We start from the raw sequence: 22,930 nt of genomic DNA, 5'->3' as shown, positions 1-22,930 counted from the left end.
CTTTCTTCAGAGAGGGGCCCTAACTACATGTAACGACTAAACCCCATGAAACGGCCGTGTATGCCTCTCTGCAAGCAGCTCCCAGATACACTTTGCTGACAAAAGCAATGATAAAACAGTGTGCCCAGAAAGCCGCATTTGTACAGAATGTCTGTATAAATAGATGCCACTGGAAAGATGCTTAAGGACTCAGCAATAGTGGATATGAGATTTTTTAAAATTTTGTACCATGTTCTTATATTACTTTTTCACATGCACACCCAGAAGGTCGTGTCTGTGTGTGCTCTCTGGAGCTAGGTGGACGGTATCACTGTGGGGTGGGGGTGAGTGATTGAGATTCTGGAAGCCAGACGGTCTCTTTTCTCTACTCTTCAGGATACAGAGCGCCTCCTGACAGAGAAGCAGTTCTGGCCCGCCTGATAAAGTAGCCTCTACCTGTGGGCCCTTCTCTATGCTCTGGAACATTCCAACATACTTCAGGCCAGGGGTACAGTTTGCAGAGAAAGGGTGGGGCTCCCTGGGTGTGGGGGGAGGGGGGGAAGAGAGCAGAGAAGTGTAAGTCTGAGTGTGGGGCCTGTCCACCTGTGTGTGAGGGGCCAAGACCAGCCTGGGGATGAAGAGCAGTATCAGCTTCTCTCCTCCCTCCTCTGTTTCTGCCCCAAGACTCTCAGTCTCTCTGAACACACTTGTGTGTGCAGCTTGGGGGCATGCACATAACTATATCCTCATGTGTGTCTCCTCTGTGTGTGTGCATTTGTCTCTGCTGCTTTATCCTGATACTGTGTGTTTGTGTATCTGTGTACAAGAGCCAGTAAACCATGGCCATTGGCAGCATGGACACTGAAGCTGAGCTGCCCAAGGTCAAACTCTCATTTTGCCATCGTGTGATTTTTTTTTTAACTTTTTAATGTTTATTTATTTTTGAGAGAGAGAGAGAGAGAGAATGAGCATGGGAGGGGCAGAGACAGAGATGGAGACACAGAATCTGAAGTGGGATCCAGGCTTCAAGCTGTCAGCACAAAGCCTAAAGCGAGACTCGAACTCACAAGCCGTGAGATCATGACCTGAGCTGAAGTCCGACACCTAACCAACTGAGCCACCCAGAGACCCCTGCCATTATGATTTTTCAAGCAGATATCTGCTACCTATGGAAGTGGGGGTGGCAGATTTAGCAAACAAACAAAAAAGATATCCAGTTAAATCTGAGTTTCAGATAAACAGCAAATAATTTTTTAATATCGGGTGGCCCATGATATTTGGAGCTAACTTATACTAAAACTTTATCTACCAGTATCTGAAATTTAAGTTCAACTGGGTGTCTTGTATTTTAACTGACACAGGGAGGGACATGAAAGGATGTGACCCCCCAGCCCCAGTGATGCCGGGCAAACCCACGTGACTTTCTTTGGCCAGTGGAGAGCAGGTGCACATTGCCACGTGCGAGCTCCAAGCTGAGGCTCTCTGAGGCATTACGTGTTTCCGCTCACCCCTCTGTCACCCACCACGGCAGGAGCCAAAGCTACCATGCCTTCAACGTGGTCCCAAACAGGCTTGAACCCAACCCCAGCCCGGCTCAACCAACCTGTAGGCCTATCAGGGAAAAATAAGTATTTATTGTTGAAAGCCTCTGAGGTACTGAGGCCGTTTGTTGCCCTAGGAAACGCTAACTAATATGTTAACTTTATGACCTTGGGCACGTTATTTAATCTCTCTGTGCCTCAGTGTCCTCATCTTTAACCTATTTCATAGGATGGTTGTGAAGTTCATGCAGGTAAAGCCCTTGTCTTTTTCTCTCCTTTTTAAAAAGTTTATTTATTTCTGAGAGAGAGCTAGCATACTTGTGTGAGCCGGCAGGGGGAGGGGGGTAGACAGAGAAGGGCCCGGGGGATCCCAAGCGGGCTCCGTGCTGACAGCAGAGCCCGATGCAGGGCTCAAACTCAAGAACCGTGAGATCATGACCTGAGCCAAAGTCTGATGGTCAACTGACTGAGCCACCCAGCGCCCTGTCCTTAGTCTATGCTGATTAAGCCTGTCGACAAGGGCTGGCACACAGTAAGGGCTCTGCAAGTGCCAGCCCTTACCACCTAGGGACGCTGGTTCATCTCCACATGCCTGCTGGCCTCTGTGTCTGTTCTCTGGGGCTAAGGGCGGGCCGGGAAGTGTGGCTAGTAAGCAGCTGGATAAAGACGAGGCAGCAGATGTCCTTCTGACCCGAAGGCCCTCATGGAGCTGGGGCAGAGGTGGGGAGGTTGTCTACTCACCTGTCGGGAGTAACAGCCCAGCTGGGGGTGCAGGGCCTGTTGGTAGGGCATCCTGGCTGTGCGCTGCGGATACACGCCCTGTGGAGAGAAGGGAGGGGCTTGGCATCGTGGGACAAAGTGCTCCCGGCCAGTGGGCGGCAGCCACTCAGCCCAGCTACCAGCTCTACCAGCTCACACCAGCCTGCTCAAGGCCGTCCCACCACCCTGCTGGCCAGACCCACCCGCCAGTTAGTTGCTTGTCCAGCCATCAGGCCGAGCAAGCGCAACTCACCCCACATGGGGAGCCCCTTGTTGAGCAGGATTCATGGCCCTTTGGGTGAGTATTTAAGGTAAGACCTTGAGGAACCTGATGGCCTCTTGAATCCCAGATGTACCCCTTGTTGACTATGTGACCTTGGGAAAATCACTTCACATCTCTGAGCCTCTTTTCCCTGGTCTATCAAATTATGTGTGTTTGAATCTCTAAAGCCTGTGAAAGTAGCCAGATTACCTTTGTTGCTATTATACCCTTTGTCCTTTCCCCAAAGCCCATCCCTGTCCCCAGGACATGAGTTATCGACGTACATCTGTGTGTATGTGTGTGTCGGCTTGCATCTGTGTTTATTTAAACATATCAACATGTGTGCTCCCATTTGTGTCTGCAGCTGTGTGTTTCGGGTGCATTAGTCTGGGCCTCTGCTGCTGTGTGTCTGTGTGCCTACACAGTCTGTACCTTATGATGAAGATTGGCATGAAGATAAGTGAGTTAGTGAATCTTAAGGGCTTAGAACAGTGCCCAGCACATAGTATGTACTCTGCAAATGTTAGGTCTTTTCAGCATTTCTCACTGTTCCCCCACCCCTTGGAGAAGCTGTCTGGCAGTTCAGCCAAATGGAAAGTGGAATCTTTATTCAGAACTCTGTCTGAGGTGGCCTCAGGCATCCATGTGTACACACACACACACACACACACACACCCTGCTTCTGTGGGTGGAGTCAGATCATGGCCTCTCCAATCTCAGACTGCCTCTACCTGCCAATTCAGAGTCATCTCCTCAGATGCCCCTCAGAGCACCCCTCAGGGCAGTATGTCTTTCCAGAAGATTCCAAACCCTGAGATGTTGTCCTCATTCTGGGCTCAGCTTGTGCCAACGTACCAAAGTGTTGGTGGCTGACATTGTACCCTTGATGACTTCCTCAGAGCCTGTGAGCTCTTCATCAAAGTCTCCAGAATCCCTCACATGGGGTCCTGTCTTCCAGGTCCCCCAGGGTACACAACCTCTCAGAACCTCTCCTTGCTCTCTGCTCCCAACGAACTGACACAGACCGTGGTCACGCCCCTCCTGCCTCCACCAGCACCTTCACTTGCAACTGAGACCCTGCAGCCAGGGGAACCCCCCTCACCACCATGACCACAGCCTCGTCTCTGCGACCCTGGCCGTGGCCTCACCCTGGACAGAGAAGACGGGGCTTCCCCGGCTGTTCCAGCCCACAGCCAGCTCCGAGGCCAGATTCTGCATGTCCCTCTCCCTCCCCGTCAGCCCGGGCTCTGCTATACACAGTCAGCTGGCGCAGATCACCATCCTCTCCACACCGGCCTGGGCTGAGCTACCCCAGCCAGCACTGGAAGACAAACAGCCGCCTGTCCCTGCTCCATCGTGGATGGATTTTCAGGAGACAGGGCCACATGCGTCATCACTATGAGCAACACTCTCTGACTTTAAGGACATCGCTAGTTGTTCAACTTGCCATTCTGTAAAATGGCAAGCAAGGGTAAGTAAACATTCATTCTTCTTTGCTTGAGGTCACGGCCTCTTTCCACTTTCCCTCCTTAACTGGGAGCAGAGTTCCTTTATGCCAAGCAGCCCAGGCCCCCCCTGGAGTTCCTTGGTGCTGCGGACTTAGTCTTCCTCAGGTCTGCATCGCTCCGCAGTGGAGTTCTGAGCAAATTGGCTTTGGGACCTCATCTTTATTCCTAACACCAGGCAGGAAAAGAGACTAGGAAAGACTGCTCCCTGTGTCTCCTCAAGGTCTGTGGAGCTCCCTGACTCTGTTGGCTAAAAAGATTGGGGCTGAATAATAAAAACCAACGCCTGTCGCATACTTTAGATTTTTCAAAGCCCTTTCTCACTCATGAACTCAATTAACCTAACAACCGAGTCAAGTATATATATGCCGCTGCTGTTGCTGCTGCTAATTATTATGAGCCCATTTTACGAGTGAGGAAACCAGGGCTCAGAGCGTTTAGCTAACTTTAACTTGCTCAAGGCCACACAGCTCAAAGGCAGTGGATTCCTTTAAACCCAAGTGTGTCAATTCCAAAACCTGCCTTCTTTTTATGAAATCGGGCCTTGATGAGCTGACTTGAAGCTGGGTGGCATTATGAAATCATGAGGAGCTGGGAGAAGGTAAGTTGCACTGTTCTCAACCACTACCTGGGAGGGCCAGCTTCTCCAGCCGGACCCAGGGAGGCGTGGAAGCAGCCCTGCACCACAAACACCAGCATCTCTGAAAACAAAGGATCTCTGTGCTCAGATACGTTCGAATCTCACTCCCTCCCAGAAAGCCAAGTCAGAAGCAGTTGACATAACAAGGAGCTGTTATCCCCTCTTTATAAAGCAAGCCATCACGAATCAGCTTTATATGCTGAGCTGGGAGTGCACTTAGAATGAATTGGTTTCCACTACATAAAGGTATGCAACTACTTCTCTCTCGGAGGTGGGTGCACCCAGTGCTGCTCTTTGATTTGTTCCTGACATGTGCTCGACTGTGAGCTTCTCTGTCATCTTCGAATGCCCTTGCCCGGCCAATGCTCGGCCTCTAGTTGGTGTAGAGCAAAGGTTTTTGAATTACTTAAATGAATGAGTAAACACATAAATAAAAATGAACACGTCGGTGAGTCCGTGAATAAATGCCTGAAGAGCGAACAAGCAAGGGCGTTGCTTGCAAGGGTGAAGAGTACTGGAGAAGGGGCTGGTGAGTGGAGAAGGGCATGAACGGGGCACTTCTCTCAAGGCTGATGTGAGGACAATACCGATATGGGACCCAAGTGTGCGGCTTTCTGTCCTGCAGGAGGAGAGGGTGGGCACTTGTCCTCTTTAGCAAACGAACAAACAAAAAGGCTTGAAAGCAAAATATCAGAGAGAAAGAGAGCTTAGCTTCTGTTTAAGATTCTGAAGCTAAGTCTGGTGGTCCAGCCCAGAGAGGCTTTATATGGGGTGGAGAAGATCCGCCTTCTGCACAGGGAACATCTAAGCCATAAGGCTTGCCGCTCTGCTGTAAAAGAGGAAATGACACAGGGAGCCAAGAAGAAGGGGAAGGGGAAGGGTCACAGAAATAGGACAAGATGATTTTCAGGTGTATTGTCTTGTCTATTTGCTCACTCCATGCTGTGCTGGGCCAGGCTGGGGCAGCGGATTCCCGAGGGTCTGGCTGTTATAAGTTGGCATGTCCTTCTGGTATACACATATGCCATTCTGGAGAGGAGCTGGGGCAGGGGCCAGAAGACTAAGTAATCCTAGACACTGAGCGCCTTTCCTGGAGAAGCTGAGCACTACCTAAAGGGACTATTTAAGCTACTGAATTGAACTAAAGTTTAAACCAGAGTGGACATTGATTTGATTTTTTTCCTCCTTCTGCCCAGTGAGCGGCAGCTCTTAAGGGAAATTGACTTAAATAGACAAACTAAAGAAACTACATTTTCCTGCATAAGTAAGTTCTGTGAGTAAAATTTCTAATCCTGCTACACATGTTTCTGGTCAGTAATTCCCTTCAGGCTATTAGGCTATGAACCCAAGGCTGAGAATGTGTGTGCAAGGCCAACTTTGCTGGTATAAGCTAAGACCACTCAGATGTCATTGAAATAAGGCAACCATATAATTTGGCGTCCACACCAGGGCACTTGAGAGTGAAAGGGGGTGCTTTTAATACTTATGCTGAGACAAAAGTCCTGAACTGGGACTGTCCTGAGTACTGTATGAGACACAGGCCATTCAGGTAACAAGGAAGCCATAGCAGGTGGGTGGGAAGCAGGGACCATGCCATCATCCTATGCTGGGAGCTTAAGCACCTAACTGGCCAAAACTAGCAAAGCAGACCGGAATACACAGCACAGAGTGAATTGGAATTCAGACAATGGGAAATTTAGAAGAGTGTGTGTATGTGTGTGTGTGTGTATATGTGTGTGCGCGCGCATGTGTGCACACACCACGTAGTTGGCCTGATGTGGCCACAATGTAGAGAATAACAAGTCTAAAGCCTCTTTGTGAATCAGGCTCCCTGCAAGCCACAGCTTCTCCATGGCTAGGAGCCGGACAGCCAGACCCACTCACTCACCTGATACTGTGGAAAGGTGGAGTGATTTGTGAACACAGGTGGAGGCGGATAGTTGAGGTTGAGCCACAGTGGCTGGTTCAGGGTTGCTGAGGTCCAGGCTGTGGCAAAGCGTGGGGTGAAAACATTCCCTGGGTACTTGAAGTTGTTCTTGTCGGCCACCGTCACAGGTGGGTTAACTGCGAGTCACAGGAGAGGTAGAGTGTGTCAGTGATTGAAGAAGGAGGAGGCCAGGACACCCTCTGCACCATGACTACCCCGGGATTCATGTTCTCAGACGTCAGGTCTTTTGAGCTCCAAGACTTGGGTTCTTCAAAGTTTGGGTGACTTTCCAACTATAGGAAAACATCGTTAGCATACACCTGGCCAATTTGGAAGAGGTGAGAATCCCAGCATGGTCTGGCTTAGAGCGCTTTCTCCATCATTCACTGGTAAAGGAGGTGGTTTAGCAAGAGAAAACAATAAGCCAGGTTGCTACGGCTATATTTCACCTAGGTACAAAACCAAATTCTTTCAAGTGCTTTACAAAAACCCAGTTTTATACCAACAATTGCTATGTCGTTGGAATTCATTCTTACCAAATTATTAAAGCAGTCCCCTGGGGACATGTACTTGGCCACACTGAGAACCTTTTATAGGTTGTTGTATCTATATTGGAATCACTTTTTTAAATTTTTTTTTAAATTTATTTCTAGGAGAGAGAGAGAGAGACAGCGTGAGCAGGGGAGGGTCAGAGAGAGAGGGAGTGACAGACTCTGAAACAGGCTCCAGGCTCTGAGCTGGCAGTCAGCACAGAGCCCGACGCGGGGCTCAAACCCACGAACTGCGAGATCATGACCTAAGCGAAAGTCAGACGCTTAACCGACTAAGCCACCCAGGTGCCCCTTGGAATCACTTTTTTAAAATCTCAAACATTATTTAATTAATATGGTATGACCCCAAGTTAGTCTGAAAGAATGAGATTTGGTTGAGTTGTTCTAGGATATGAATCCTAGATTCTCTCTCTCTGTAACTTGTCCTGTGGGTTTATTACAGAGTCAGAGATGGGACCTCAGTTTCCTCTTATGTGCATCTTTTTTGGGAAAGGAGGTTTGACTGAAACAGTTGTAAGGAGAGAAAGCAGGAACGTGAATAATCTTGATGTGGAAATAATTGGAAGTGTTGGTTTTTCTTGGGCTTGAGCAACTTGAAGGGATGTGAGGTGCACTGGCTCAGGGCTGTATTCAAATTGGCCACTAATGACGCCCATGGGACCCAGAAAGCCACCTGCATTTCCCTAGTAATTGTATTCCAGATGAGGGACATAGGAGAAAGTCCTTTCCCCCATTTTATGAGTTTAAAAACGGACACCCAGAGAAAGACAGTGACTCAAAGGCAGCCACTTGTTGGCAAAGTTTCTGGATTCCCTTCCTCTACCGATGCCCCCCTGGGCAGGCTCAGCTTACATTTCAGCTCCAGCCCGTCGACCTCCACTTTGCTGCGAAGCTTCAGCTGCCCACCAGAGTTTTTGGTGGCCCCAAAAAACTCATACAGCAGGTTCTTCTCAGCCGGCCATCCAGACTTCTTGGCGGGCAGGGCCATGGACATGGAGCCTATCGGGTCACTGCAACCCTCCTCACCACAGGTGTCCTTCCGGTTCTGGGGCCACTGACTGAGAAAGAGGCTCTCTCGACTCTTGGTCGGCTCCTTGGCGCCAGGGTTCCATTCTACAGCAGGAGGGAAACTGAGTCAATGGCTCTGGAAGGCCAAGTGCTGGATGCAGGGAGCATATCTTTTCTTGTGGGCAAAGTGACGGGTCCTCCTTAGCACACGCCTGGGACTCAAACCACTCTGGAGCCTCTCTCCCAGCCCAACCCAGTCCCGGTCTCCTCCCTGAAGTCTTCGTGGACCATGGCTCATTCCAGTCTTCTCCTCTCATGCAGGCATACATGGATCCATCCACTCTCCATTCACACCTTCCTCCCTTCTATCCGTCCATTCTCCCTTCCAATTACCTTTCTTTTCTTCTCTTATTTTCTTCCTTCCCCCTTCCTCCCTTTTTTTTTCCTTTCTATTTTTTTTTTCTTTCCTTACTCTCTCTTTTTTCCCCTCCCTTCTCCCTATCCATCCACAGTGCCAAGCTTGGAATACAAAGCCACCTTCAGGGGACCCCTGGCTTAGTGGGGGAGACACACGTTCATGCAGAGCACGTGGTCTGCACCTAGGGCCAGCCCCTCACCATGGACTCTGCCCCTGCTGTGCTGCTCATGGGCAATGCAGCCCGCTCGTCCGTGCTGGGCCCTGACCTGAGTCCTGAGGACACTGTGATGAGTCAGAGCCAGACTCAGCCCTGCAGGAGCTCACAACAAGGAGGGAGAGAGAGACAGACCCAGAAATAGCTCCAGGACAAGACAGATGGGGACCGGGAGGTGACAGAGGGACACAGTGGGAGAAGAGGGTGGCTGAGACAGCTTCTATCCGAGGTGGTCAGAGGGTTTCCAGAAGGAAGTCGGCCTTTGGTGAGGCCTCACATGCAGTCTGGGGAGGCAGCACTGCAGGAGAGGGCGTCATAGAGACACGGTGAGTCCCTGCGAGGGGTGGGGCGAGGTTCAGGTCTCCCTCCAAGTAGACCCAGTGGATCACCTGCGTGAGGATGCTGCCTGGACCACGGTGGAACCCTCCATGCCCGTATTTTCTTTTGAGCAAAGGGACTCATTCTTCAAACAAAATTAACTATGGTTAAAACTCTATATATGTGGGTTTGTTTGTTTTTTAAGACATCGTCTGGCTGAAGTAGTGCTCCTCACTCCTTCCCCAGCCTGGAAGCTTTGCTGGTCTCCATGGAGCTTGGCTGGGAAATGGCCCTGGACACACAGCATGGACCTCAGATCGTTCCGTAGCAGCTGCATCGGAGGACCTGTGCCCCGTGTCACCTGTTGAGAGTGGGTCTGATCCTACCAGCTCTTGCCTCCACCACAGCCCAGTGGCCTTGTGGCTGAGTCTGGACAGAACCGGGCCTGCACTTCTAGCGCCATCCCAACCAAGGAAAGAGTGCTACAGCCTGAGACAATTTAGGAGAAAATGACATTTTTAGCAAAACATGTCCCTAGAGTCTCTTCCAAGAGTTTCTCTGGTTGCCAAGTTTAGCCCCCAGCCAGTGTGCTGAAATAACAGTACCCACTAATAATAGCCCTTTCCCCAGAGACCCACACACCTGCAGTCTCTCACACACCTCCCATCGCCTTGAACATGCCTGCCACTCACTCAACTCCAAACCTCCCTCTTCCAACATCTGTGTGGACAGACAGACAGACAGACACACACACACACACATACACACACGCGCGCACACACACACACACACTCCTGCCCGTCATTCCTCTGCCTCACTCACACATACACAACTATGCACACAAGACAGACACACACACACACACCCTCAAATGCACCCATACCCACATTTTTTCTAACAAGCACACTCACCTGTAAAATTCCCTTTGGCACACCTATGCCCATACATCTGCACACACAGACACACACAGGTAGCGGGGAGAGTAGGTGGGAGAGGAATGCCTCCAACCCAGCAGCCCCATCTGTCAGAGAGCTATCCGTGCATCCTTTCTGGTGAAGGAGGTGGCAGGAAAGCCCCATCCTCCAGGCAGGGTTCCGCCCTCACACGCAGAGCTCGTGGCTCCCAGAGATCCTTCCCAGGACCCAGAGTCCAGCTTGCTGTCTCCAGCTCTGATTTCTCAGCCTTCCAATAATGCTCCAGAACACAGAACACACACTAATCTTCTTAAGAAGATGGATTTGTGCCTTCCCAACACAGGGATATCAGCTATCCATCCATGCTCACAGCCTGGGGGTAATTTTTGTTTTGGTTGACAGGAGTAAGGTCAACTCTCCTAGTGACTGCTGGCTGTGGGCAAATGCAACTGCCATCAGTCTGCCTTGGAAAAGTCCAGTCTGGGTGGCTGGATCAGAAGGGGCACAAGATGCAGAACCTGGGAGTGGGATCAGGGGAACTTGGGAGGTGACTAGGCTTTGGAGGAAAGAGGTGGAATCCTTAATTAGCAGGAGGATTTGCACTTTTCTAAGGCTCAGGAGTCCCAGGGAACACGGCCAGAGCCAACAGTCTGAACTAAACCTGGAAGGTTTGCACATTCACTCCCAGGGCCCAGAGCGAGGACCAGTCCTCATGGTCAGAACAGGTGCCTCTATCGGAAGCCAGATGACCCCGCCTGCTAATAAAATTTCTCTCCTTTCTGGCTTAAAGTCCCCATGCTGCAGTTACACCTGGGGTAGATGCTTCCTTCAATGTACTGTGAGTACCTTGATTCAAAAGTTGAGCCAGTTACCAAATGTGCTTCTATCCCCCCTTAAAGTGCACTGGGGTCAAGGCCACCATGTTTGCTTATACAAGTTGTGCCCTGTACACAAGCCTCCAGCAAAGGGGGCCTGTGGGTGCTAAAAACAGGCTGCACTTGGGGGCTGCACCCACCAGAGACCACTGCACTTTACACTGCACACAGATGCTGTCTGCACCCGCCGCGATGCGCATTGGCTTTCTGGTAAGTCCCTCCCTGCAGGCTCATCCACTGGCTCTGCTCCCAGGCCCACTCACCCATCAAGAAACGCCCCTCCACGGCAGAGTCAGCCTCGGGCTTGGAGCAGATCTTGGCAAACACTGGGAGCTGCCTCTTCAGAGCAGGGAGCTCAGGGAGCTTGTCAGGGGGTGCAGACAGAGGTGGTGGTGGCAGCAGTAGGAATGGGCCCAGCCCCATGGGCTCCCCAGGTCCTGAGCCACTGAACATGCTGTTTTGCAAGAAGTCCTTGATGACCCTTGTCTCCTCCAGCACCATCTTGTTGTCAGGAGCCTTGGATGTTTCCATGGACTTGAATGGGAACTGAGCCAGGAGCTTGCTGATCTCTGAGTTGGAGGCACCCAGGCTATGGCCCCCATCTTCTGTCCCTTTGACACTCTTGACCTTAGCAGCACGCAGAATTCCTGTGACAGTAGACATGACAGAATCACAGTCTGGCTGGCTGCTGATAAGGGACATGGCCACCTTCGGCTCCAGAAGCGTATCACCAGCAATGACGGAGGCTCCTGGGTACTCACTGCTGTCTGCCACTGGAGGAGGTATGACGAGGCAGGGAGCCAGCTGCCTCGGTCCCTCGGGAGAGGTGCCGGGGGCCTCCAGCTCCTCTGAGCTCCCTGTGACTAGGATGAGGTGTTCTTTGGTCAGGCTCAAGAACTCCTGCTCCACCAACAGGGAGATCTCATCTTTATCATAGCTGAGCTCCAGAGCTCTGCAAACAGGTCAGAAAGACAGGCAGCTTTAGTGCCAGCTCACTAGGGGTGGCTCCGCAGCAGGGCAGGGCCCAGGGCCCAGGGGAAGGGGATGGAGAAAACACGTCTCCAGTTCAAAGAAACCTACTGCTTTCTCAAGAGAGAAAATGGACAAGCAGTGGGTTCCGAAGAGGTTTCTACGCCATGCCAGCATCGAGAGCACAGTTCTGGGAATCGGGACACCTGGGTCCTCTCCAGATACTCTGTCTTGCTGAGTGAGCCCCGCTGGGACCCTGGGTAGGTTGCTTAGCATCTTGACACCCTGTCTCCTCATCTGATTAACAGGAATATCATAGACGTACAAAGTGCTGTGGACAATGTCTGGCCCAGGGTTAAGGGTGTCACGAGGATGTCTACACCTGTGTCAGCTTGGCTGGGCTCTGGATCCTGGAGTCCATACTGTGGCCCTGTGGATACCCATGTCCCCTCTCATTGGCATGGCCCTCTGGTCAGGTCACAGCCTCTGGACTGAGCCCAACTTCCTGTGGGTAGCTGCAGTTGCTTGGTTCATGCACTGATTAATAAGCACCTCCTGGTACCTACACACTGGCCTCTATTGGCACCTCACACCCTGGGCCTCAACTGGACCCTTGATGGCCAACACCAGCCTGATGAGGCCTAACGGCCCCATTACTCTAGACTCCTGTTTGCTGGTTCTCTCTAGATGTGGGAGAGGATGGCAGTCCTGTTGGCCTGGCCCAGCCTGCCTCACTGGCATCTTTGGCAAGGGGGCACCTTCCTTCCTGGCACTGCCAGAAGGATGGGACTACCTAGCTTAAACCAATCTGCTATCCATATTTGGTGGGCTCCCATAGGAAGTGGATAAGGTGCTCTAGAAAGAGCATTCTGGAAACTCCCCAGTGCTGTCTCCTGGGAAAGGGTGGTGAAGACAATGAAGAAGGCATGGTGAGGGGGGTGTTGGGGATGAAAGCACCTCATGAATGGAGCTGTGCCATTGGGAGGCCTGGAGCACACCCCTACAGGACGACAGTTCATCCCGAGGGCTCAGTGAGTCCCACAAACAGGGCTATGAATGCTCCCAGCAGGGATGTGGCTTCCTGGTAATGCTCTTTGCATATGAGCACGTGCACACTCACCTATGTGCAAGAACAAATGCAGGCACATGTGGGTGTGTTTGCTGCATGCACACATGCAGGCACACAATGGCTCACACGATACCACACACAGAACCAGGGGCAAAGTCACTGCATTTGACAGCATGGGCTACAGTCCCAGAGGCTTCCTGCTATGCCAGGCATCACCCCCTTAGCTGCTAGGTCCTGATGAGGCTCAGGGGGTCATAGCAAGGTTGCTGCGTGGTCAAGGGACATAGGAAACATGGGGAAGAGCTAAAGATATGGGAGCGTGTCACCATTCTAACAACAGAGACAGCCGGACCTCCTGATCACCAGTGGCACACGCAGCCTCAGCAGACTTAGAAGCAGAGAGAGGTGCCAGGAAAAAGCAGACTCCAGCCAAATGGACCTGGGTCTCAATAGGGCACTACTCATGACAGAGCCTGGAACCTCTGGACCTCCCCTATAGCATGGGCGTGAAACCTGTAGCAGGCTAATGGCACAGGTGTGAGAACGTGGTGAGGTACCCTGTGATGGTTGCAGTGGGCGGGTCCTGGGAGGTGGCGTGGCTGCAGGGAGGAGGGGCCGTCTTCCACTCAGGCTTTCCTGTCTTTCCATGCTCTTTCCCCCTCCTCTCTGCCCTCTCCCACTCTCTTCCTTTCCTCCGTCCCATGTCTAGACTTTGTCTATAAATAGGTCCCACTCTCACTGCTGTGTCCCTGGAAACAATCAGAATAAAAGAGGCTACCAATCTAGGTTTTAGACCCCCTTCTTCCTCTTCATCATCCTCCTCAAAGGGAACAGGTGAGTCTCGAGTCACAGACACCAGACATTTAAAGAACCACTTTTCGACTCTCCCCTCTACAAAGCAAGCTATATGCCAATAGATTTCCTAGAAAAACCTACTACAATTATATCAATTTTAAAACGTTGTGATAATGGTATTGTGGTTTATGCTTAAACAACAAAAAAAGTCCTTATCTCTTAGAGATAAATATGAAATGTTTACAGATAAAATTACATTTAAGACCCCCCTTTAAACTTAATCCAGCGAGGTTGGAGGGGAAGATGGTGGGCTCATAGATGAAACAAGATGGGTTGGTCAGTTGGCTCAGTTGTAGTGATGGCCAAAACAAGATGCTTTGGTCATCACTAAAACTGGGTGACTGACAGGTACATGGGTTCGTCACATGCTATTTGCTCTACTTTTGGCTGTTTTTTCTTTTTGATACAAGTGTTACATATAGATACACATATAAATAGTCTCACCACTCACTTGAGACCAATTCCAAGGAGATGTCAGAGCAGATTCTAAAAGACTCTCAGGACCTTGGGGTCTCTGTATCAAAACCCACCCACACACAGATGGTCCCTTCTCAGCACCTGAAAAGACATTCTTACATCCTCCCAACTTGGAATACAGGCGGAAACTGAGTATGAAGCCCTATTCTTACTCCTCTGGATACATCACAGTGGTCACGGGCCTCTTAGGAAGCTGGTATCCCCAGAAGGGACAGCACAGTGCCAAGAATGGAGGGCCCACTCTGGCTGTGGGCCCTCCATGAACCCTCGAAAGGCTGTCCCAGGGCACTGAGCCTTCCCGTGGGCCAGCCTCCACAAACCCCTATTTCCCTTACATCTATCATAAATCCATTACATAAAGCCAAGCATCCACATACATGCTTGAATGTAATCCTCTCCACATTCCTGGGCAATAGACAGCATCGTCCCCACTTTATGGATGCGAAAAATTGAACCTGAAAGAGGCCAAGGACCTTGTCACCTAGAAAAGGTGGGCATGCCAGTGGGTCCAGCTGCCTTTGCTACCTTCCCGCTCCACCTGGCTTCCTTTCCAGGGATAGTTATCCAGCAAGGACCCCCGGCTCCATGGCTGGGCTTCATTCCCCAATCTGAGTGCCATCAGGGCTCTTGCTGGTTTCATTCCATCACTCCAGCCTGTGAAGGATCATCGTGGTGAATCCTGGGTCTGTCATCCGTGGCATTAGCTGTCCCTGACAGCTCCATGCCAGCTGCATGTCTGATGAGCACATCTTCTGGGTCTTTCGCCAATTTATGGATAGAAACGTTGAAGGAAACAAGCCTGGGGCCGAGCCTCGGAGACACAGACAGAGACCCTCCCTACAGCCTGACAGTAATCCTGGCTCAACACTTTGGGGGAATAAATCAATCCAGTCACTATCAGCCCATCTCAACTTCTCCAAGACAGCCTTTATCAAGCACCTCGCTGCAATCAAGATTCATCACACTGTTACAAGTCCCTGATCAAGGGTCTTCCTACCTGCCCCCTCCGCTCCCAAGAAAACAAGATTCGTTTGTTCTTGTTTGTTCTAGAAAACTGCATGCCTGCAGAGTTAGGACATTCTCAGAACAACTCAGATCAATCCATTTCTCTGATTAAACCCTCATGTGGATTCTCATTACACAAAGGATAAAATTTAAACTCCTTTCTGACCTTCAGGGCAGTATACAAATTGGCCTGGTCACCCCTTCTGACTTTGACTCCTTTATCCAGCCACTCTGGCCTTATAAATATTCCTTGAAACGCCAAGCTTATTCCAGCCCCAGGGCCTTTGCATTTCCTATGGAATGCTAGAGCATCCCCTGACTGCTTCTGCTCATCACTCAGGCCTCAGTTCATGTTTCCTACTCCCAAAGTAGCCTTTCCTCCCCATTTTTAAGTGTCCCCCTCTCCCACCTTATTCCATTCTCTGCTCCATCAATCTGTTTATTTTCTTCATGGTATTAAGCACCTTCACACAGCATCTTTTTTAGATATTTACTTCCCATAACAACAGAACTTCCCTGAGGGCAGGAATTGTATCTTGTTCAGCACACAGCCCTAGGGTCTAGAGCAGTGCCTGTCATATGACTCCAGTTTATTGACAATTTGTTGAATCAATGAATGAACTAGCTCATGAACTTGTCTTGACCCTCATCCATCTCTTGGAGCTCTTGACATCAAGAGCTCTGCTGCCAAAGACTGCCCAGCTCCTTCCACTGGTTGAAAACTCTCTCACTTTGGTTCCATTTTCTAGCCCCCATGTCTGGCCTGGCGCCCCTCTAAGCTGGTCAGATGACACTAACCACAGGCTCAGCCCCATCCCAAGAACTCCCTACCTCTGCATGGCAGTCCCACAGCAGACCCCACACAGAGCCCACCTGATCTTCGTAACCACCGTGGGGCTCCCAGAAAGATTTCTCTTTCTCCCCACGACTTTGCTGGGTTCACTGTCAAGTCTGCTCCCCTGCATTTCCTGGAATCTATCTTTGCTTCTCTCTTCCTAAGAAGTTTTGCCGATCCTGGCACCTCTCCCATGCTATTTGCTTTCTCCTTCAAGTTGGTAAAAACCATAAAATCTGCCACAGACTGTATCACAGTGAATCACTCAGGGAGGCCAACCCAGCTCCTGGGCACTGACAAAGGAAGAAGTCAGGACTGGTGCCGTGGCCCTGGTGGCTACCGCTACCTCTGCGTTGCCCACCTCCAGAAGTGACAGGTGTCTGAGTGCAGTGCATCATGTCTGCATTCGCAGCGTACAGAGTCGTATAAAAATAAAGGCTATTGACTGGTTGGCACCCCTTCCCAGAATAATGACTAAGCAAGTACACAGTTAGCTCCCGACAGCGGTTCTGTGTACATGATAACACAGAGCAAAGATGAAAACTGCTATTCAGCTGAGCCAGACAACAGAAAAATGCAAGCGGAAAATTGTTAGTGCTATAAGAGGACACCAAAACAAATATTTTCTTCCCACCATGGCATTTCAGAACGACGACAAACACGGTACCCAAGCCCGGTGCCCAGGCAACATGGCGGACTGTGACTGAAGCAAGTTAAGGGCTCTGGGTCTGCCGCAGACCTGAGCCTGAGTGACAGTCCCTCTGCAGACTGACTTCATTGACTGCGGGAGAGGTTCTGACTTCTCTACCTGTCTGCATGGCTGCAGCAGCAGAGTGTAGTGGCCAAGAGCTCAGTCCCTGGAAAGAGAAATGGGACCCAAACCCTCACTGGTTAATGGGGGCCATACCTTAAGCAAGCTGGCTGACACATCTAAGCCTCAGGTCCCAGGCTTGCAAACACTTATGGAGAGCTAGCTAACCAGCCAGGCACTGTTGTAGATATTTTCCATGTAAAAGACTCATTTTAATCCCCACAACAGCTCCAGTGGGGTAGCATGGTAGACTGATTACAGTAATACCCCACATTTTATCATGCCTTCCTGCATCCAGGCCCTTTGGTGGTGCCCACCCATCTGGATTCAGTAAGAAGCAGAAACACCTAGGAATAAATTTCACCAAGAAGGTGAAAGACCTATACTCAGAAAATTATAAGACACTGATGAAGGGAATAGCAGATGACACAAATAAATGGAGAGGTACACCACGCTAAGGGATTAGAAGGCAATATTGTTAAAATGTCTATACTACCCAAAGCAATCCACAGATTCAGTGCAATCCCTATCAAAATGCTATCACATAACTAGAACAAATAATCCTAAAATTCATATGAAGTCACAAAAGAACCCGAATAGCCAGAGCAATCTCTATAAAATAGAACAAAGCTGGAGGTATCACGCTCCCAGATTTCAAACTATACTACAAAGCTATAATAATCAAAAGTGTAGGGTACTGGCACAAAAATAGACACAGAGAGCAGTGGAACCAAATGGAGAGCCCAGAAATAAACACATTCCTATATGGTCAATTAATCTGTAGAAAAGAGGCAAGAATGTATGGTGGAGAAAAGACAGTCTTAATAAATGGTGCTGGGAAAGCTGGACAGCTACATTCGAAAGAATGAAACTAGACCACTTCTTATACTATCTACAAAAATAAATTCAAGATGATCAAAGACCGACATGTAAGACTTGAATCCATAAAACTTCTAAAAGAAAACAGACAGTAAACTCTTGGATAACAGTCTTAGCAATATTTTCTTGGTTGTCTCCTCAAACAAGGGCAACAAAAACAAAATAAACAATTGGGATTACATCAAACTAAAAAGCTTTTGTACAGTGAAGGAAACCAACAAAACAAAAAGGCAACCTACTGAATGGGAGAAGATATTTGCAAGTGATATACCTGATAAGGGGCTATTATCCAAAATATATTAAAAACTCATATAGTTTAACGCCAAACAAAACAAAACAAAAAACCCCACAAATAATCTGAGTAAAAATGGGCAGAGAACGTAAATAGACATTTTTCCAAAGAAGAATACTGATGGTCAATAGACACATGAAAAGATATTCAATATCACTTATCATCAAATGCAAAGCAAAACCACAATGAGATATCACCTCACACTTGTCAGAATAGATAGCATTGAACAGACAAAAAAATTGGTGAGGGTGTGGGGGCAAGGGGGCCGTCACACACTGTTGCTGGGAATGCAAATTGGTGCAGTCACTATGGAAAACAGTATGGAGGTTCCTCAAGTAATATAAATAAAAATACCATCCAGTCCAGCAATTCTACTTCTGGGTACTTACCCGAAGAAAGTGAAAACACTGATTTGGAATGATATATGCGCCTCTATGTTCATTGCAGCATTATTTACAATAGCCAGATTATGGAAGCACTTTAAGTGTGTACCAAGAGGTAAATAAGGAAGCTGTAGTACACACACACACACACACACACACACACACACAGAGGCATGAATATTACTCAGCCATAAAAAAGAATGAAATCTTGCCATTTGTGACAACATGGATGGACCTAAAGGGTATTATGCTAAGTAAAATAAGGCAGACAGAGAATGACAAATACTGTAGGATTTCACTTATATGTGAAATCTGAAAAACAAAGCAAATGAACAAAAACAAAACAAAACAAAAACAGACTCATAAATATAGAGAACTGGTTTTCAGAGTGGGTGGGGGAGGAAGGAATGGGTGAAATACGTGAAGGGAATTAAGAAGTACAAATTTCAGTTATAAATATATAAGTCACAGGGATGATAAGTGCAGCGTAGGGAATGGAGTCAATAATACTGTACTGTAATAACTTTGCATGGTGACAGATGGTGACAAGACTTATGGTAATCATTCCACAATGTATATAAATGTTGGATCACTATGCTGTACACCTGAAACTAATATAGTATCGTGTGTCAACTCTATTTCAGTAGAAGTAGGATAAAAATTAAAAACAACATATCTTCTATACAGAAAAGAAAAAGGAATAAGCAGAGAGCGCTAGGACATTAGGGGTTAACCTCGTTTGTCTCAGGACTTAGCAACTTCTGTGTGAACAAGCATAGGAGAGCCTGCTGGATGATGACACGGCCCATGGAGGGAAGCCCAAGGTCCTCAGCCACCGGTCGGCCACACCCAGCTGACTGCAGATGTGGGAGCCACGTGCGGTCAGGGCCAGTCCCTTGCAGAAGAACCATGCGGCTGAACCCAGGCCACATTGCTGAACCACAGAAAAGAGAGCTAAGTACAGAGCTGTGCCCAGAGCCACTGAGCTTTGCGGCAGTTTGTTATATGTCAAAGGCTAACTGACACGGGGAGATACAATTTTCCCAGATTTTAAAATGAAGAAGCATGGGGCGCCTGAGTGGCTCAGTCTGTTACACGTCTGACTTCGGCTCAGGTCATGATCTCGCGGTTCGTGGGTTCGAGCCCCGCGTAGGGTTCTGTGCTGGCAGTTCAGAGCCTGGAGCCTGTTACAGATTCTGTGTCTCCCTCTCTCTCTGCCTCTCCCCCGCTCAGACTCTGTCTCTCTCTGTTTCAAAAATAAATAAACTAAAAAAAAAGAAATTAAAGTGAAGAAGTACAGAGACAGAGAAGTTCAGTAATTTTCTCAAGGTCATAGAATTAAGAAGTAACACGGTGGATGCACTGAGGCCATCGCGCTCCGATGGCCATGCTTGTCACCACCAGGCCATACTGCTCTGAAAACCAAGAGGGAGATGCTGTGGGGGTGAGAATTCTAGGGACACGTACCCAGGTTAGGAGAGAGGAAAGGGCCTTGTTGAGAAAGTGTCATTTAAGCTGAGGGAGAAAAGACACAAGTATGTATTCAGGCAAATAATGCAAGGAAGAGCTTTCCAGACACAGGGAACCATACGCGCGAAGACCACAAGTTAGGAAAGGGCTTGGTGCATTGGGTAGGATAGATGCTTAAGTGTGTGAGGCTCATTAAGGGCGGGGTCCCATGAGGTGGAATCAGAGATAAATGAAGGAGGGGGCACCTGCCAGGTCTTGGAGTGATACTAAGGGACTTGATTCTAAAGGCAAGGGAAGCCACTGGGGACATTTCAGCAGAGAGGCGCTGGGCTCTGGTTTCCCCAAACCAGAGGTATTTCTCCCAGGGATCACCCAGAGGAGTCATAGGAGGGGACTGGGGCCTGAGCCAGGGTCTATGCTGTGTCTTCTAGGTGCCAGGTGTTATACTCGCCACTTGTCCCCACAACAGCGATGAAGGATAGCTAGCATCTCCATTCCCGATTTAGAAAGAGGAAACAGGCTCAGGAATCTGAAAGGTAAATTCAAGTTCACCCAAGAGCATAAGTGTTGGAACAGGATGGGATCCCATGTCCATGTGGGTCCAAGCCTCTAGCTGCAGTCACCACCTCACACTGCCCAGAACAGTGCAAGTGGTAGACTGAGCAGGGCCTTCAAGCTCAAACCCCAGCTCTGTCCTTTCTGCAATTCACTTCCCTTCTCTGATCTCGGGTATGGGAGGCCGGGGGCCTCCAGGAAGCCAGCCAGGAACTAGGACGATGAGGTGACAGAAGGCAGAACTTGGTGGGCAGGTGAGAGGCTACGAGTGGTAGTGGGGAAGAGATACCAAAGGATGAGGAGGGGCCTTCATCACAGAGGCAGAGGCTCTGGCGTCTAGCCTGGCCCTGTCCCTAGTGGGCACACACCCGTGCTTGACCGAGGGTGGTGGAGGTTTCTGGGTCTTCCTGTGATGAGGAGCAGAGACCCATTTTCTGTTGCCCTGGTGTATTCGTCACAGCACCCAGGATGCCCCACCCCACGTGGAGGGAAGGGACACGGCCATCTCCGCCAAAGCTGCCTGTGTCTTCTTCCGTCTTCCCTCTCCTCCTAGTGTGGGATTCACTGCATCGCCCTGGGGCTCCCTCCCCATGCACATGCCACAGCCATGCACACACACAGAGCAGGGCCACAGACACACACCACACCCACGCACACACACATAGCAGAGCAACACACGCACACACCACAGCCTTGCACACACACACCAATCCATGTGTACACACAGACATAGCAGTCATGTACACAAATAAAATATAGCCATGTACACATACCCATGTGCACACACCCATGCATATAGTCATGCTACAACCATGCACACACAACGACCCCGCACACACATGCAAAGACATATACCACATCCATGCACACTTGTGCAAACACACCTCACTCATGCACACTTCCCACACACACCACAGCCATACACGTATACACTCAACACCCACACGCACACACACACACACACACACACACACAGACTGTCACAGCCTTGGGGAAAACTGCAGAAAGGAAAGGCATGAAAAGGAGGGTGGATTCCACCCATCACAAACCCGGGCCCTGGGCTCTGAGTGGTTTTGGTTTGGGGCGGAGGGTCACTTGAAAGAAGCTGCAGATTTGCCGTCTCAGGGCCTGTGCACCTGGGTGCCAAAGGATCCCTGGAAACCCACTGAGTTCTGTCTGTCTGGGGAGAGCGGGGGGCTGGGGTGGGGGCCTTCAGAAAGCTGGCCTCCGCCCCTCCTCTGCTCTCTGGGCTGTGGACTGTGGGAAGATTAAGTGAGAAGGTGAATGTGAAGCACTTGGTAAACTGTAACCAGCGCTATGCAAATGTTAGCAGCTCAAACGGACGGAGAGAGAGCCGGTGGTGCGGGAGAGCCAGCCAGGATGCAGGCAGGGAGCCCTACTGACCCCGAGCCGCCCAAGGCCCCAGCTGGTGGGGCTGCAGAGTGGCGGAAGTCGCTGAAGCCTTGTCATCCGCACCGTGGGGATGGCGATGCCACCTGGGGTTAGAGGAGGTAACCCTGTGAGATCCTTCAGCTGCCCCAATGCCAAGCCTGGACTTCACATCCTTCTCATTACTTCGCAAAGGCCTTCGTGTCGACTAGAGCCCATTTCTTACGACATCCTTGGCATGTACTCACAGCTCACTCCATAAAGCTCAGGCTCCTTCCTTCACTCGCTTCTTTGGAACACCTCCTTCTCAAAGCTATATCCCTTTTAAATCTGAGGATCTGTCATCTTTGACGCCCAAAGTACCTGAGAACTTTCATACATATGCACAGGAGTCACAGGAGGCAACTATTCCCATGCAGATCGCTGGGCCCTCGTGGGGAGGTGGCAGTTCAGTGGGTCCAGAACGAAAGGCCCAGGCATCTGCATTCTGAGCAGGTATCCCTCCTTCCTTCCTCTACCATCTGCCTCTGCTCCCTTGGTTTTCATGCAAATGAGGTGGGAATTTCCTTGAGACGCCACCCAGCTCCTTCCTGCCTATCCCTCAGGGCAGGTGGGACAGAGGCGGCTAGAAGGCAGCGTGTCCCTGGAGGGGACAGGAGAAGCTGAGAACCTGGAAGAAAGCAGGCAGGGCTGCAGCTGGCCTGGGACTGGAAGGGTTTGGGGTGGGGGCACTCAGGGAGCTGGAGATTGAGACGGGAGAGGCTGGGGAATGACTACAGCAGTAACCGAGCTTCGGCTACGGCTGCTGTGGAGCTACAGAGTGATTCATATTGTTCAAATTATCTTTAAAACTTTTCATTTGAATCTGTTTAATAAGAGAAGGCTTACCCTAAGGAAGAGGTATTTTTTTTAATGTGACTTGGGAGCTGAATTGGAAAGAACGTTGCAACAAAGATATTAAAAAGGGGATTAAAACAAACCACTGGTGGCCCATCTCTGCGGGCTCCCACAACCTGCGACACAGTTCCTG

General features: G+C 49.8%; 1 protein-coding gene across 1 annotated transcript in view; it reads right to left on the bottom strand.

Moving 5' to 3' along the window:
- Positions 1-22,930, bottom strand: part of CUNH1orf94 (chromosome unknown C1orf94 homolog) — a 37,802-nt gene that overhangs the window by 6,268 nt on the left and 8,604 nt on the right. Inside the window, exons 2-5 of the mRNA XM_077769467.1 lie at positions 11,175-11,863; positions 8,017-8,277; positions 6,575-6,750; positions 2,262-2,339 (exon numbers count right to left, since the gene is read on the bottom strand). Of these exons, the coding sequence (XP_077625593.1) occupies positions 2,262-2,339; positions 6,575-6,750; positions 8,017-8,277; positions 11,175-11,863 (1,204 nt within the window). The remainder of the gene's footprint in view (positions 1-2,261; positions 2,340-6,574; positions 6,751-8,016; positions 8,278-11,174; positions 11,864-22,930) is intronic.

This window comes from Crocuta crocuta, unplaced genomic scaffold (assembly GCF_008692635.1).
Source record: "Crocuta crocuta isolate KB4526 unplaced genomic scaffold, BGI_CrCroc_1.0 scaffold351, whole genome shotgun sequence".
Lineage (NCBI taxonomy): Eukaryota > Metazoa > Chordata > Mammalia > Carnivora > Hyaenidae > Crocuta > Crocuta crocuta.
This window is presented reverse-complemented; position numbering and strand designations above follow the sequence as displayed.